The sequence below is a fragment of the Phalacrocorax carbo genome, chromosome 2, assembly GCF_963921805.1.
Source record: "Phalacrocorax carbo chromosome 2, bPhaCar2.1, whole genome shotgun sequence".
Classification (NCBI taxonomy): domain Eukaryota; kingdom Metazoa; phylum Chordata; class Aves; order Suliformes; family Phalacrocoracidae; genus Phalacrocorax; species Phalacrocorax carbo.
This window is the reverse complement of record NC_087514.1, coordinates 116,219,513-116,232,254: the sequence shown is the minus strand read 5'-3', so window position 1 is coordinate 116,232,254 and position 12,742 is coordinate 116,219,513. Positions and strand designations below refer to the sequence as shown.

Sequence of the window (12,742 nt, the reverse complement as noted above, 5' to 3'; positions counted from 1 at the left end):
CCAAAAATGACCTGAGCATGCCCAAAGACCGAGTTCAACCAGTGAACACTGTGAGGAAGACTATTGACAACCACCAGAGGACCCCCAATGAACATGGATGCGCATGCGTTAAGGACATTTGCATATATTAATGAGTTCCAAGAGTAGTATGAATATGATAATAATTTCCTAGAAATCTAATGAATAGGTATATTTTGACTGCATATAACCCCTGTAGTAGAGCAGCTAGGCACAGGCTCCCTCGAGTAGGCAAATCTGCTCCCTGCCAACTGTCATGCTAAAATCTGTTATTTAAGACATGTTGGATAAATCCGAGCCTGTAGGTCAGGACGGACAGCTGCCAAGCTCAGTGAGGTGTAGACCAGCTGGCCCACAGCTCACTAAACTTCATCCCTGTAGTACAAGGAAGACATGGAACAAGCAAGATCCATACAAGCAGAGGCAAGCGGCTGCTGTCCTTTGGTTGGTGCGCTGAAGAGGCAGTTCTCTGAACATGGCCCTGCTCATTTGCCTTGGCAGGAAAAGGCAGCGGATTAAGAAGAGGGCCAATGGGCACGTCATCTTTGGCATGCAAGTCATCACCGCTTATGTAAACGATGATTGATGGAGGGAGGGAGGAGGGAAGAGGCACAGCCATGGACAAAACAAAAGGGTTAAAGACATGGAGGTGGACCCACCGGTATCCCATATGGGCATATATCCCTTACAGTACACAGGCAAGAGGGCTGGCCATGCATGTGATGAAAGTATTAAGTTCACTGTGCAACACCAGTAATTGCTAGTGCTGGTCTGAGCCAGTGAGTGGAACGTCACTGGAAAACACCTTGGAAAAAGGCTCAGAGGTGAGCAAAAAAATTCTCATGTGGAGTATCTAAAAAAGTGTGGTCAGAGAACATTGACCTCTGACATATGTGTATGTGAGAAATTTCTATAAATGCCAGGTCCTGATCACACACAAAACTAACAATCCAGAAATTCATAAGTCTGTTTTAAGTTGTTGTTTTCCCCCTTTTTGGTATTTAATGGAAACCTGATTACATAGTGCCAAGTTTCTGACACTAACTGAAAAATAATCATAATAAGGCTGAAATAGCACTTTTAAAAAAAAAATTTTGTACAGATATATATACACATATATACGTATAGTTCAGAGCTGTAAGCAACCTGATACAGGTTAACTGTCTACTCAATGGGGAAAAATGAAGGAAAGTTTTCTTGAAAAATGTATTTTGAAGTTAAGATTGCAATAAATCATCAATCAAAACACTCCTAAGCCTGTCATGGATAACAAAATGCCAACCAGCTAATGGTATCAGTTTGGTCAACAGCTTGATGGGATTTGGGGGTTTGGGGTTTTTCCTTTTGAGATTCTTAATTCAAACCTACTTCATGAAACAAGACTAATTTCAAATCTCATTTTCAAGGCCAATAACAAGCAAACCCAACAAATTATAAACAGCACGCAGCCACATTTGCTGGGTCCACAGCAGTTCACAGATTCAGCTTTTCAAAACTAGAAAACCTCAGGGTGAGCTGCTTCCTTGCCTGCCTGCTTGTTTAACTGCTCAAATCAACTCAATTACTCATGACTCACAGGAAAGCAGAAGAATTAGAGGTGAACAGTTCTCCAGGCCTAACTTATTTAGTCTAGCTGAGTTAAAAAGCTCCACACACTCAACTCCAGATCCTGCTATTAGTTCATTCTCTTTCTGAGCACAACTCGCATCCCCAAAAACACATCAATTTCGAGAAATTTATCATGACAGCCACTATAATACTCTGGCCAAATTTCAGTAAGGAAGATTCAAGGTCATTTACCTCAAGTTCCTTCCTTCGCCCTCACCACGTAATGTCTACTAGCCTCCATGAAGAGTCACCAGTACACTGCCCTCTTTTCCTTTACACATCTGTGGTGTTCATCTGCTGAAAGCCATATCTGAGATGCTGTTTTGAGCACTAGAGGCAGAGGGCATCTGCAGAGATGTTCACACTGAATTTTTAACTGCAGAGCAACTCCGTCATGGGCATTCTCAAGTCTCTCCAGGCACGTTCAGTAAGGATGCTGCCTACTGCCTGGCTGGGGTGAGGGCAGGGAGGGGCCTTGGTGATGCTCCAGCAACAACAGTGAGGCTTCTGTGGTCGACAGCTCTTTGCTAAGAGCCTCAAGAACTGCATCGCTGACAGGTCTGGAGTTACAGGAAACCCTGGAGGGGTAAGGTCTGAGCTCCCTAGAGAACCACTAAGGGGGAAAAGGAAGTACATAAAAAATACAAAACGAAACACCTCCACAAAAAAAGCCTTCTTCAACCGAGGCCATTCTATGGGTGATGGTCTCCTTTATATGGACCATCCTGTATCCTGGTAGCTCCTGAGCTAGACGAGAGTGAATGGCTACAGAGCACACTCCCTCCCTTCCCTCCAAACACATACACATACTATTCGATTCTAAACATAATTGTTTTACTAAGCTTTTAATAATAATAAAAAAGTTTCATTTTGTCTTGGGCTGACAAATTATTTCAAATCTATGAGCTGGCACACCAGAAAAAAAAAAAATCACACCATGAACAGAGTGATGATGCAAAGCAAGGGGTCTAAGGTGTTTTTTCTGAACCCAGAACCTTACTATAAGTTAAAGGGTATGCGAGGGCATTGGTGTGTCCCTCCACCAACTGCTCTGACCTGAGCAGGGAGCAGCTGGTAGGGACATGCTGTAAGCTAGCACAGTAGTCGTGGCATGTAGCAGAAGAGTGCACATGCGTGCGTGAGCTGTTGTGTGAACCCCAAGGCTCTCCCCTAAATTGCTACAGCCAGCCTGAAGGAAAATGCAGCACTAAGGGAAGAGGTGTTCATTCATAAACCTATGAGCTCTCTTTTTTACTGTGATGAAACCAACCATCCTCAGTGAAAAAAATGAATCCTTCCCCAGCTGGAAAGCCAACTGCACCACTTGTAAAATCAAGACATTAAGAAAAAATGCAGAAAATGGGTAAGAATTAAATACCTCTGAGTCTGTGAAAAAGTTGTAAAGGAGTACATCATCAAATTCCAACCCCTTTGCTTCATAAACTGTCAGTACAAGTGCTAAACTGAGTTCCTCAGGTATCTTCTCCTTTGCAGTTTCATTTGCCACTAATACCACCTGTCATAAAATATATTAACGAAAAGAATAAACTAGGAAGTAAAATATAGTCATAGCCTCACAGAGAGAGTACACAAACATCATGATAATGCAAGAGCTTTCTCAAGACCAGACAGCATTTAGCACAGATGTTCCAGCACACTCCGCAAAAAAGGGCACAAAGCTGCACTGGAAGATTGACAAATGTATGGTATAAGAAGACAATAATAGATCTGGTGTAAGAAAATTTGGAGTTAGAAAGGAGTGGAACATGAAACACCTGATGCAAAAAAGAACAGAAGGAGCCAGACATGCGTTAAGAAGAAACAGAAACCAACACCATAAAGGTTTCTAAGTTTAAAAAGCGTAATTTGTCAGTGAGATACAAGGGCTTAAAAAAAGAAAGTTGTGGGCAGTCCATATAAAATGGATGATTTAGCAACAGAGCTGGAAGATTCTGCAAAAAGCCATATACCTAAGAAAAGCAAACCTGATGTGCTCCAAATTCAATGGGTTGTGTTTTCCTTTTGTTGCCCCTCAGTAGAATTGCTAGGTCACTAACACTGCAGGACTCCAAGACCGTAGGTTTTGGTCCATCAAAGAGACCACAGTCCTTAGGAAGCCGATCAAAAGATTCTGGGAAATAATACTGAAGTAAATCAACCACCCCAGATGCTAAACGGAGAATACCTGCAATAAGCAGAAAACAGATTTTATACTTCAGTCTGATTGTCCCATACTCTCTCACAAACACACTTTAAAAGATTTTGTTAGAATTTATGACAAAAATGCTAGTTACAGAAGAGAGAAGCTGAAAGGTCCATTTATATTGCTGCTGTTTTGAGTGGACCTCATTCTTGGGCCTATAGAGATCAGAAAGCGTGCTACAAAGGCTTAGAAGTGTCCTCACAAAATGAAGGCCATAAATGAGAAACAAATAAGAAAAGCAATAGTACAACAACGCTGCGAAGTCTAGTGATTTGGGGATGGGACAACAGAAACAGGTATGACTAAGTTTTCCTTCAAACAAATACAGTCGAAGCATGCAGTAAGCATGAGTGTTTAAAATATTACAAGTTTTAAAAATGTTTGTTCTTGGTTTTCCAGTTAACAGGCCAAAATACAGAATTTGCATGTCAGAAAAAGCTGAACATCTGATATCTTAAAAAACAGGCTGCCTAAAGATGCTTTGAATTGGCCAGTAGAAAACTTCAATCATTAGTGATATCTGAAGAGCACAGGCTCAGATCATAAATTCGTTACTCTACCTGAATGGGACCTGTAGTTCTGGTACAACTGATATATCCTTTTTGGTTTTCTAACACGCTGCTTCTTGTTCACGGAGTTCTTGCTTGCGTAATGAAACAGTGACCTCAGATCACTAAAACGAAAAGCGATTCCTTTCATTATGCTCTGGGCAGTGTCACCAGTTAGAAACATGGCATTAGGGTCATTGATGCATTTCATTAACAGCGCTAGCTCAGCTTGGGTGAAATCCTGTATCTCATCACCATAAAACTCATGGATGGACCATGGCAGCTCCCTGAGCTTTGAGAGTCTTTGTGATAAATTATACAGCAAATCTTCTTCATCGAAGTAACCTCTCTGCGATTGTATCTGCTGATAAAGGCAAAAGAGGTGATAGATTTCACTCCTGTCTTCTGTGAAGTTCGGCGATCTCTTTCGGCCTAGCTTTTTGTACTGCTCCTCAGTAAGTTTCCCCCCAGAGCAACTCAGTGCCTCAAAAGAGCCTTTCAGGAATGATTTTATTTCTTTCCAAACCAGTGCTGGATTGTACAAGCTTTTACCTTTTATCATTTTTCGCCATATTTCATTTGCAAATATGTTGTAAGTCACAAAAGTCCGTGGATCACTTTCCCTAGAGTATGCATCTGCAGCTCCTTCATCATCACCGTGTTCTGCTTCAATGTTATCTTCTTCATCCTCATCTTGCCAGTTTGGTACCACCAAGTCTTCCTGAGGACTCCAACCAACAATGGTTCTTTTAAGGCTTCCATCTTCATTTCTCGGAAAAAATGGGTCAGGCATGGATGCATCCAGTAACAGCAGCAACTGCTTGGAGGTGACAAACAATGGAAAATTTTCATCTCTAATATCTTGTAGCTTGTGAACATTTGGCTCCAGTGGCTTGAAGTGACTGGTTACCTTGGAAGACTTGCTAAGTTCTATGAAATTCTTCTGAACTTCTTGGCACAAGACAGGATTTTTTGTCACGAAGATCTGATGCAGGTGCTCCAGCCTGTTTGATGCTTCTGCACAATGCATTTGGTCATCTTCGTGGTCATCACATGAATTAATTTCTGCACCAGCTGTGCCCACAGGAACCTTTTCATCCTCGCTGTCCTGGTCTTGCTCATCGCTTACCTGCTCATCACTTGAATCATCACTGTCCTGTGTTAGTTCACTCTCTTCCTTCTCTAGCCTAGCTTTTCCAACCTCATGACACTGTCTTTGCTGCCATGTTTGCCTCTCCAGCAGAGGACCATTTGCCAAGATGGATTTTTCCCAGTATGAATAGAATTTCTTCCAAAGCCTATATAAGCAGCAAGTCGTCTTCCCTGTTCCACTTCGCCCAATTAAAATGATTGGTTCCAAGGGCTTTGGATTGAGATCAATTACTGCGTACTCCAACTCCCCAACTCGGAAAGGGTATTCAACAGAAGAATTTACATCATTTATAATGTTAAGTGCCATGTTAGTACTGAAGCTGTGAAATTTCATTATATTGTATTCCAATTCTGTTGCACTGGCTGGAGGGAAATACTCAGGCATGGTATATTCTGTTGATTTTTCTGCCTCTGGGTCTTCAACATAACAACGTGGAATGCGCTTCTGTGTTGTCACATTGTGGTTCTGATGTCCTTTGCTTATGCCCTTGAGCTTTTTCCTCAAGATGCAGGATAAACCACGATTGTAGGAAATACATATATTATCTAAGACATGGTTCAGCTTGGAGTGGTCGAGAACAACAGCCCAAATTCTGATTATTTCTGTATAAATTCTACCCGATTTTTCTGGAACACTTTTTCTCTGTTCTGTCTCCATAATCTTTTCTGCACTCTCACTGCAACGAGGAGAAAAGTCGATCGCAAGTTCCCATAGCATCCTTGCACCTTTGCCCAACTTGGCTTCATACAGCTGGATATCAGCTTTCAAGTGTTTCAGTGGCTTCTGAAGGCCCCTAGTCCATTCCCCATTGCCAAGCTGCTTAATTGTCATTATAGTTTTAGTTTTCAGATAATGAGGCACAGCTTTGCTGCCCAACGTCTTCAGCATTTCAGGAGTGCACTCTATTTCCCAGGTCATGTTATCAAACTCCTGCACATATGCCTCAATATCCACGATATCCCCCTTCTCTTCCTCTGGTTCGTTCTTCTCTCCATTCGGCAGAGCCATACTAAATTCTCCAGCTCCTTTCTTTTTCTCCCAATTATCCCCTTTTCCTTCAGGATAAGCTATGCTTCCACAGGCTTGCAAGGACTCACTTTTTTCCTCTTCCAAATTAGTCTGACCTGAAGATGGCTTTTGTACCAGAGGATGATCCTTTCTTAGGGTATCACCCAATTTCAGTTGCTGAATTAAAGCTGTGATTGCCTGCACTAGACTTTCCTTCTGTGTTAAAGGGCTATTTATTCTTTCTGTTTCCTGCTTCGCCAACTGGGGTTTTTTTGTCTTTACAGAACAAGGGGTTTTTAAATCATTATGTGCTGCATTGCCAGATGGTGCCTTTAATGAGGATCCAGACGAAGAACGCCCTGTGCTCTTTGCCTGTGAAATCTCAGAGGCTGAAACGGGCTTAGATGTTTTAACTGACTGCCCTGCCATATCCTGCCGGTACTTCTTTTTCTCCTGTGCAGCATTATTCCAGGCAAGTAGCAGTGGGTCATTTTTTTTAATTCTGTGCTTCACATCTCTTCCTGATTTGTTTTTTATATTGAAGTTAACATCAAATTTTGCCAATGATTCTATCATTCTCTTAGCCTGTTTTGAAAATCCTTTCTGAAAAATAACATGCATCACTGTATTTCCATTCTCGTCTTGTGTGTTTGGATTAAGATATGGAAAGTCAGAAGGTCTTGAAGCAAAGAGATCAAGTAGATAGTTCAGGATGTTTAAACCAGTGCCATCTGAAAACAAGAGAACATATAAAAAAAACAGTTCCTTTACAAGGCTGCTTTATAGGCCAACAATTTTTAATACTTTTTTCTGCACCTATTAAATGAAGATCAATTTGCTTTCAAAATAAAAAAAAAAATCTACGTTTCATGTTTGTAAAACATACTTAATTGAAATGGCTCAAAACTGAGCTTTTCTAATATCCAGGGAAAACAAAGCAATGGCAGCAAAGCTTTAAAAATCCGTAGTGCTGCAACTGTTCCTGTAGCATCAGTCAATTTCACTCCTTTTTTAACCTCCGGATGCAGACAGATTCGTTTATCTTCCAACATCAGGCCTGACTGCTACCCAAGGCAGGCTGGTTACTCTGGACAAGCACCAGCTCTGGGTACTGCTGTGAGGTCATTTGGCTCATTTTAATATCCCACCCGGAAATAATCTGCTGCAGATAACTGTGATTTACTGAAGTAACCTGTGGCAAATCCCAATTATTTCCTACACAGTAAGGTTAGTGCAATACCTCCCTGGGGAAAAGAAAAAAAGAAGAAGAAGAAAAAAAAAAAGAGATTCTGCAGCTTTCTGGATTTAGTCCAATAATATGTATGATTTAAATCAGATAATAGATGTGATTTAAATTAAATAATAGATGTGAAACATTTCTTTCCCAACTGTAAAATAGTGACACACCAAAATCATTATAAATAAATTCTACCTCAAAAACTTTACAAAGCAAAAAATACTTAAAAGAAGATATTGTTATTCAACTATTTAATAATTTGATTTAAAATTTACAACTGGCAGTATCTATGCTTTTAATCTCTCTAAAGCTATTAAATGAAATGTGTGTGCTTTAAAAATGAATAAATTCAGTATTTTTAGTTATTTTAATCCTTCAGTTTAAAATGGCTTTTTTTCTTAATTTAAAATCAAACCTGACTTTGGGGCTTAATTTGATGGTTTATCTGAATTTCTTAGATAAGCCCGGCAGTCCTCTCACTCACTCCTCTGAACAAAGCTTTGCTTGATTGACGACTGAACAAAAACGGGGAAACAGATTTCAGATGTCACTGTAGGATTTCCTTCGAAGTCTGCTGCCATTGCTCTGCCCTTACCTTTGTTTCATCCTAGATCCTTCCTGTTTACTTCATTCCCACCTAGTACACATTTTACAGGGTTTCAAAGAGCCTTCCTTTCTTAATCAGCTTGATTAAACACAGTATGTTCACAAAACAGTAACTGACGGGCACATTACTGCTGCTCGATTGCCCCTCGTCACCCCAGCTGCATTAACTCTCCCATAGTCCCAGCCACTGCAACCACAAAGCAGAACACATCACCTTAAAGACTGGCATGTATCCTCTGGCCTGCAAACCTTGGGGGCTGAGACATAGTCAGCCGTCCTGACCTGCTGCTGCCACATCAGTAAACAGCAGCAGAAGGGGCAGTGGGCTGGACAGGTAAGAAATAGGGATGTTGTCAACAGTTGCTGTGAAAACGAATGGTGTGTATCTGCTAAAGCCCTTTGTGTCCCCTAGGCCCAAGCACACAAAAGTCTTACCTCTATTATTTAAACAGATGGAAACTGCAGCATGCAAAGGAGTATCTCCTTTTGCAACAGAGACATTTTGAGGATCTGCACCTTTAGTCAGCAGCAAATATACCAGTTCAAAATAATTATTTTTGAGGCATATTTGCAGTGGTTTTTCAGAGTTGGTTCCAATCCCATCTGGCAGAGCTGGTGTGAAGGAGATGAAAATATCGGGTTAAATCTGATACGCCCGATCTGCAAACTACAGAAGGTTCTAAACAAATGAAGGTACGAGCTGATTGCTGAGCAGGCGACATTTTGGTTTTGTCATTTTTTTACATGTATCTGTTAAAGAGTGACTGACTAAGACAATCTTCAGAATCTCCTCTGATCTCCCATTATTGGGATCGGAAGGCAAAGACCAGAACATATCTTCTTTAAGTCAGTCAATCACTGACTGAAACAAAAAGCCTCCTCACACCTCTGGCACTCACAAGGCCACAGTAGGACCGTGTGTCCATAATTTATAGCTAACATAAAGTTATAAAATGAAATGAAAAATGCCAGAGTAATCCTAGGAATAAACCTCATGCCAAACAAGAAAAATCAGTTTTGTGTCCACACTAATTATGTTAGTGCCCATACTAGCCAAGAAAAACAGAAGGCATCTGGCCATGCCTTTGAAATCACTGAAGTAGTCAAACGCTTGTAACATAACAGCAGACTGAACCAAAAGACTGTGGCTTACAATTTCTATCACGATAATACTGTGCCTGAAGACAGAGATACTTAAAACCAAAGAAGCTACTAGCGAAGGAGCAACAATGATCTTTGGCCTTTTTCCTTTTAGCAACCCTGACAGCCAAATTTCATTTGAAAAACACCTTCCGTCCCATGTAGCCTTACTAGTTTCCCCATGTCACACGCAGCAGATGCAGCCAGTGGACTGCACCCCAATAAGCTGCTGCACTTACACAGAGCCACAAAAAACACGCATTGGTATTTCTAAAACTATGTTCCTCCAAACATGCCAACTAAAATATCAGATCTATTATAACACATTAATATTGCACAGTTTTCACCTCCTCGTTCAGTCAAGCATCTTATGAGGGGCACTTGCTTATCCGATCTCTCACACTGTTGGATAACGTTGCCAATGTCAACATCTGAGAGACTGCAGTTTTTGAAGAGTCCTCCACCTGACGGCTCTTCCCCACTGGCTTTGCCTGTTAGCAGCAGCAAAACTTTATGCCACATTTGCTTCTCCAGCAACTCTTTTATGAAGCTGTTAGCACAGGCATGGGAGATGTTGCAAACCGCCCCTTCAGGGATTTCTGCAAGACAGTCAAGAAAATATAACTCGCTCAAACCACACTAAAATAAATCTTGCTGTTAAAATGGTTTCAGAAAAATGAATTCATTAAATTGAAAGTACAGAACAGCAAAATTTAACACTTGCATCTTTTTGTCCTGTTTAGGTAAAGTCAAAGTAAGTCTGAACATTTTGATTCATCATACTGAAATTTTGTGCACATTCTGGTGGTTCTACATGCAAAACACAACAGTAAAAATAAGTAAAAGCACATTGTTCCAGTAATATCAGTTGCAGAAACAGGCAAGGGTAGGGTAAGAGAGCAAAAACTGTATGTTAGCATCAAACACATTTTTCACAGCAATTAATTTTTGTGAAGGGGAGAAATGGGAACTCGCTGTACCTTTCAGAGAAGACAGCAGTTTCAGAAATCGCTTAACTGGTTCTTCCTTCAATACATTTTTATTATGTGCTCCATTTTCAGACTTGTAGAACTGGACGAACTGTTCAAGAACATCCAGGAAAGAATCCGTATCAGCTACGGCTCTGCTTTCTTCCTTCCCTGCAAAACATTGAAGAAATTGAAAATCCAGTTCCTTGCTGGCACATTTTCAGCACAGGACTGTAATACATTACATCTCAGGGCTCGGAGAAACATAGAGTAGCAGATTAAAATCAGACAGCTGAAACTTTTACTGCCAAAGCCAGTCCTGTGATGGACTTCATATCCCAAAGTATATTTGGTACACTCATTGAATACACTCTTTACCATAATACACGAAGCTGAAAATTGTAATAGTTCACAAGTTTATCTACACACAGGAAGGACACTGCTGCCTCACAGTGATATCATTGTTCAGAATTTTTAGAGTAGATGACTAAAAAACAGTTGTTTTCAGCATAGTTTTAATTAGGTGTCCTGAACTTGTCTGATTCCTCAGTGGCATTTAAGAAATATAGATATAAAATGATTTGTCCTCTTAAGAGGAGGGAAAAAAAAAACCCAACCCAAAAAACCACCCACCACACCAAAATCGTACCTACAAGTTTAAGAGATACTTAGGTAATGGGCAATGGCAGATTTTAAATTATGTTCTAATAAATGCCCTTAAATGAAAACTGGAAGATTTGGCCTGACTTTCCTATAAGTTTTGAGGAATTCAAGTACACCAAAGACCAAACAAACCAGTAGCTTTATCCCTGAGGACACAGACAGGCAAGGTTGGTCATCCTTTTAGCAACCAGGATTAACCTCAGACTTTTATCTGTAAAGCAGTGCCTTGTTCTCCAGCCTCTCATTTTGCACTAAGCCTAGAAAACTCCTGGGGGCTGTGCACTGGGGGGAGAAAAAAAATTGTCCACAAAAGACAGACTGAGCTACCTAGAACACCAACCAAAGCAATTACCACCACAGACGGATTGGTGTTAACCATCTTACTAAGAACCGCTGGGCTAAGACCTTCTCCAGAGCAAGGCAGGAGATCTCTACAGTAAAGAAAGCAGAACTGTGGGAATCTGCTTGCCAGGAGCCATAAGATGGAAGTGCAATGAAACCCAGTGCTTTCCAGCAAACTTATATGCAATACACACATGAAACTGAAGATGTAGCCTAAAAACTTTGCTTTTTGCCAAGTTTGATTTGCCTGTGCAGTCTTTTTCTCCATCAGTGCTTTGAGATCTGCACAACATGAGCAAGTTCTGGTTTTAAAAGGTTATGCTTTGGGTAATACAGTAATAATGCTAATACAGGTGCTACCTTAAAGTTCTGGCTGGTTAGTGCCAAGGAAAACAACCAGATCAGGCACCAAGCCATCTCAGAAAGACTGTATTGAAGAAGTGCTTTCAGGATGAACAATATCCACGCTTGGGACTTATTTTTAAACAGCAGTCTAAACCATGGCTTGAAAAGATCCGCTGCAGGATCTACCTCCTGAGCTTCTGAACCTCAGAGACCTGCAGGGTCTGAGATCTTGCCTCACTGGCCAATCCATCAGCTCATGTGGATATTCACAAGAGCTTCTCCAAATGTCCTCCTACGACTAGATCCTCTGCTGGAAATGTCTGTGGCCCACTACAGTCTGTGTCAGAGCTAGGATGTAAGTAGCAACCAAGCTGTAGCCCCATGCTGCCAAGGAGGTGCATCCTGCAGAGACCCTCCAGTCCCGAGGGCAGACAGCTCCCCGTCTCCTGCCCCAACTAGCATCTCTCCAACCATAAGTACAGGCAGCTCAGGCTTGCTCCATTTGTTAGGGCAGACAAGAAACTGTATAAGGGTTAGCCAGTCTTGATACTGATACACAGGGGTGGTATTGTACAATTTGCATGTTCTTTCATCCTCATTTACTGGCATGGAAGGGGAAATGCCATTGTTTGAGCTGTCACACTTGATATGCTAGTTTCCAGAACGGAAAATTATAGAAAACAGACAAGACAGAATCCTTTTCAGAACTGACAGACTATTATAAAAAAAAAAAAAGCAGACTGGAAACCATTTTATCACCCCAGTTTATGAAATTTCATATTAGCATTGGGACAATTAAGATTTGTGGTTTTCTGTATGACAACAGGTCCTTTGCCAACTACTTAGAAATATCATTAATAATTTTTAAAATGTTCTCTGAAGTTTCCCCATACTCCAAGAGTG

The 12,742-nt window shown here is 41.0% G+C and overlaps 1 protein-coding gene across 3 annotated transcripts in view; it reads right to left on the bottom strand.

Moving 5' to 3' along the window:
• TRANK1 (tetratricopeptide repeat and ankyrin repeat containing 1) overlaps positions 1-12,742 on the bottom strand; it is a 65,722-nt gene that overhangs the window by 18,682 nt on the left and 34,298 nt on the right. For all 3 annotated transcript variants that reach the window (XM_064443966.1, XM_064443967.1, XM_064443965.1), the window contains 6 exons: positions 10,502-10,660; positions 9,869-10,120; positions 8,817-8,993; positions 4,390-7,269; positions 3,612-3,811; positions 3,005-3,142 (listed from right to left, as the gene is read on the bottom strand). In XM_064443966.1, the coding sequence (XP_064300036.1) occupies positions 3,005-3,142; positions 3,612-3,811; positions 4,390-7,269; positions 8,817-8,993; positions 9,869-10,120; positions 10,502-10,660 (3,806 nt within the window). The remainder of the gene's footprint in view (positions 1-3,004; positions 3,143-3,611; positions 3,812-4,389; positions 7,270-8,816; positions 8,994-9,868; positions 10,121-10,501; positions 10,661-12,742) is intronic.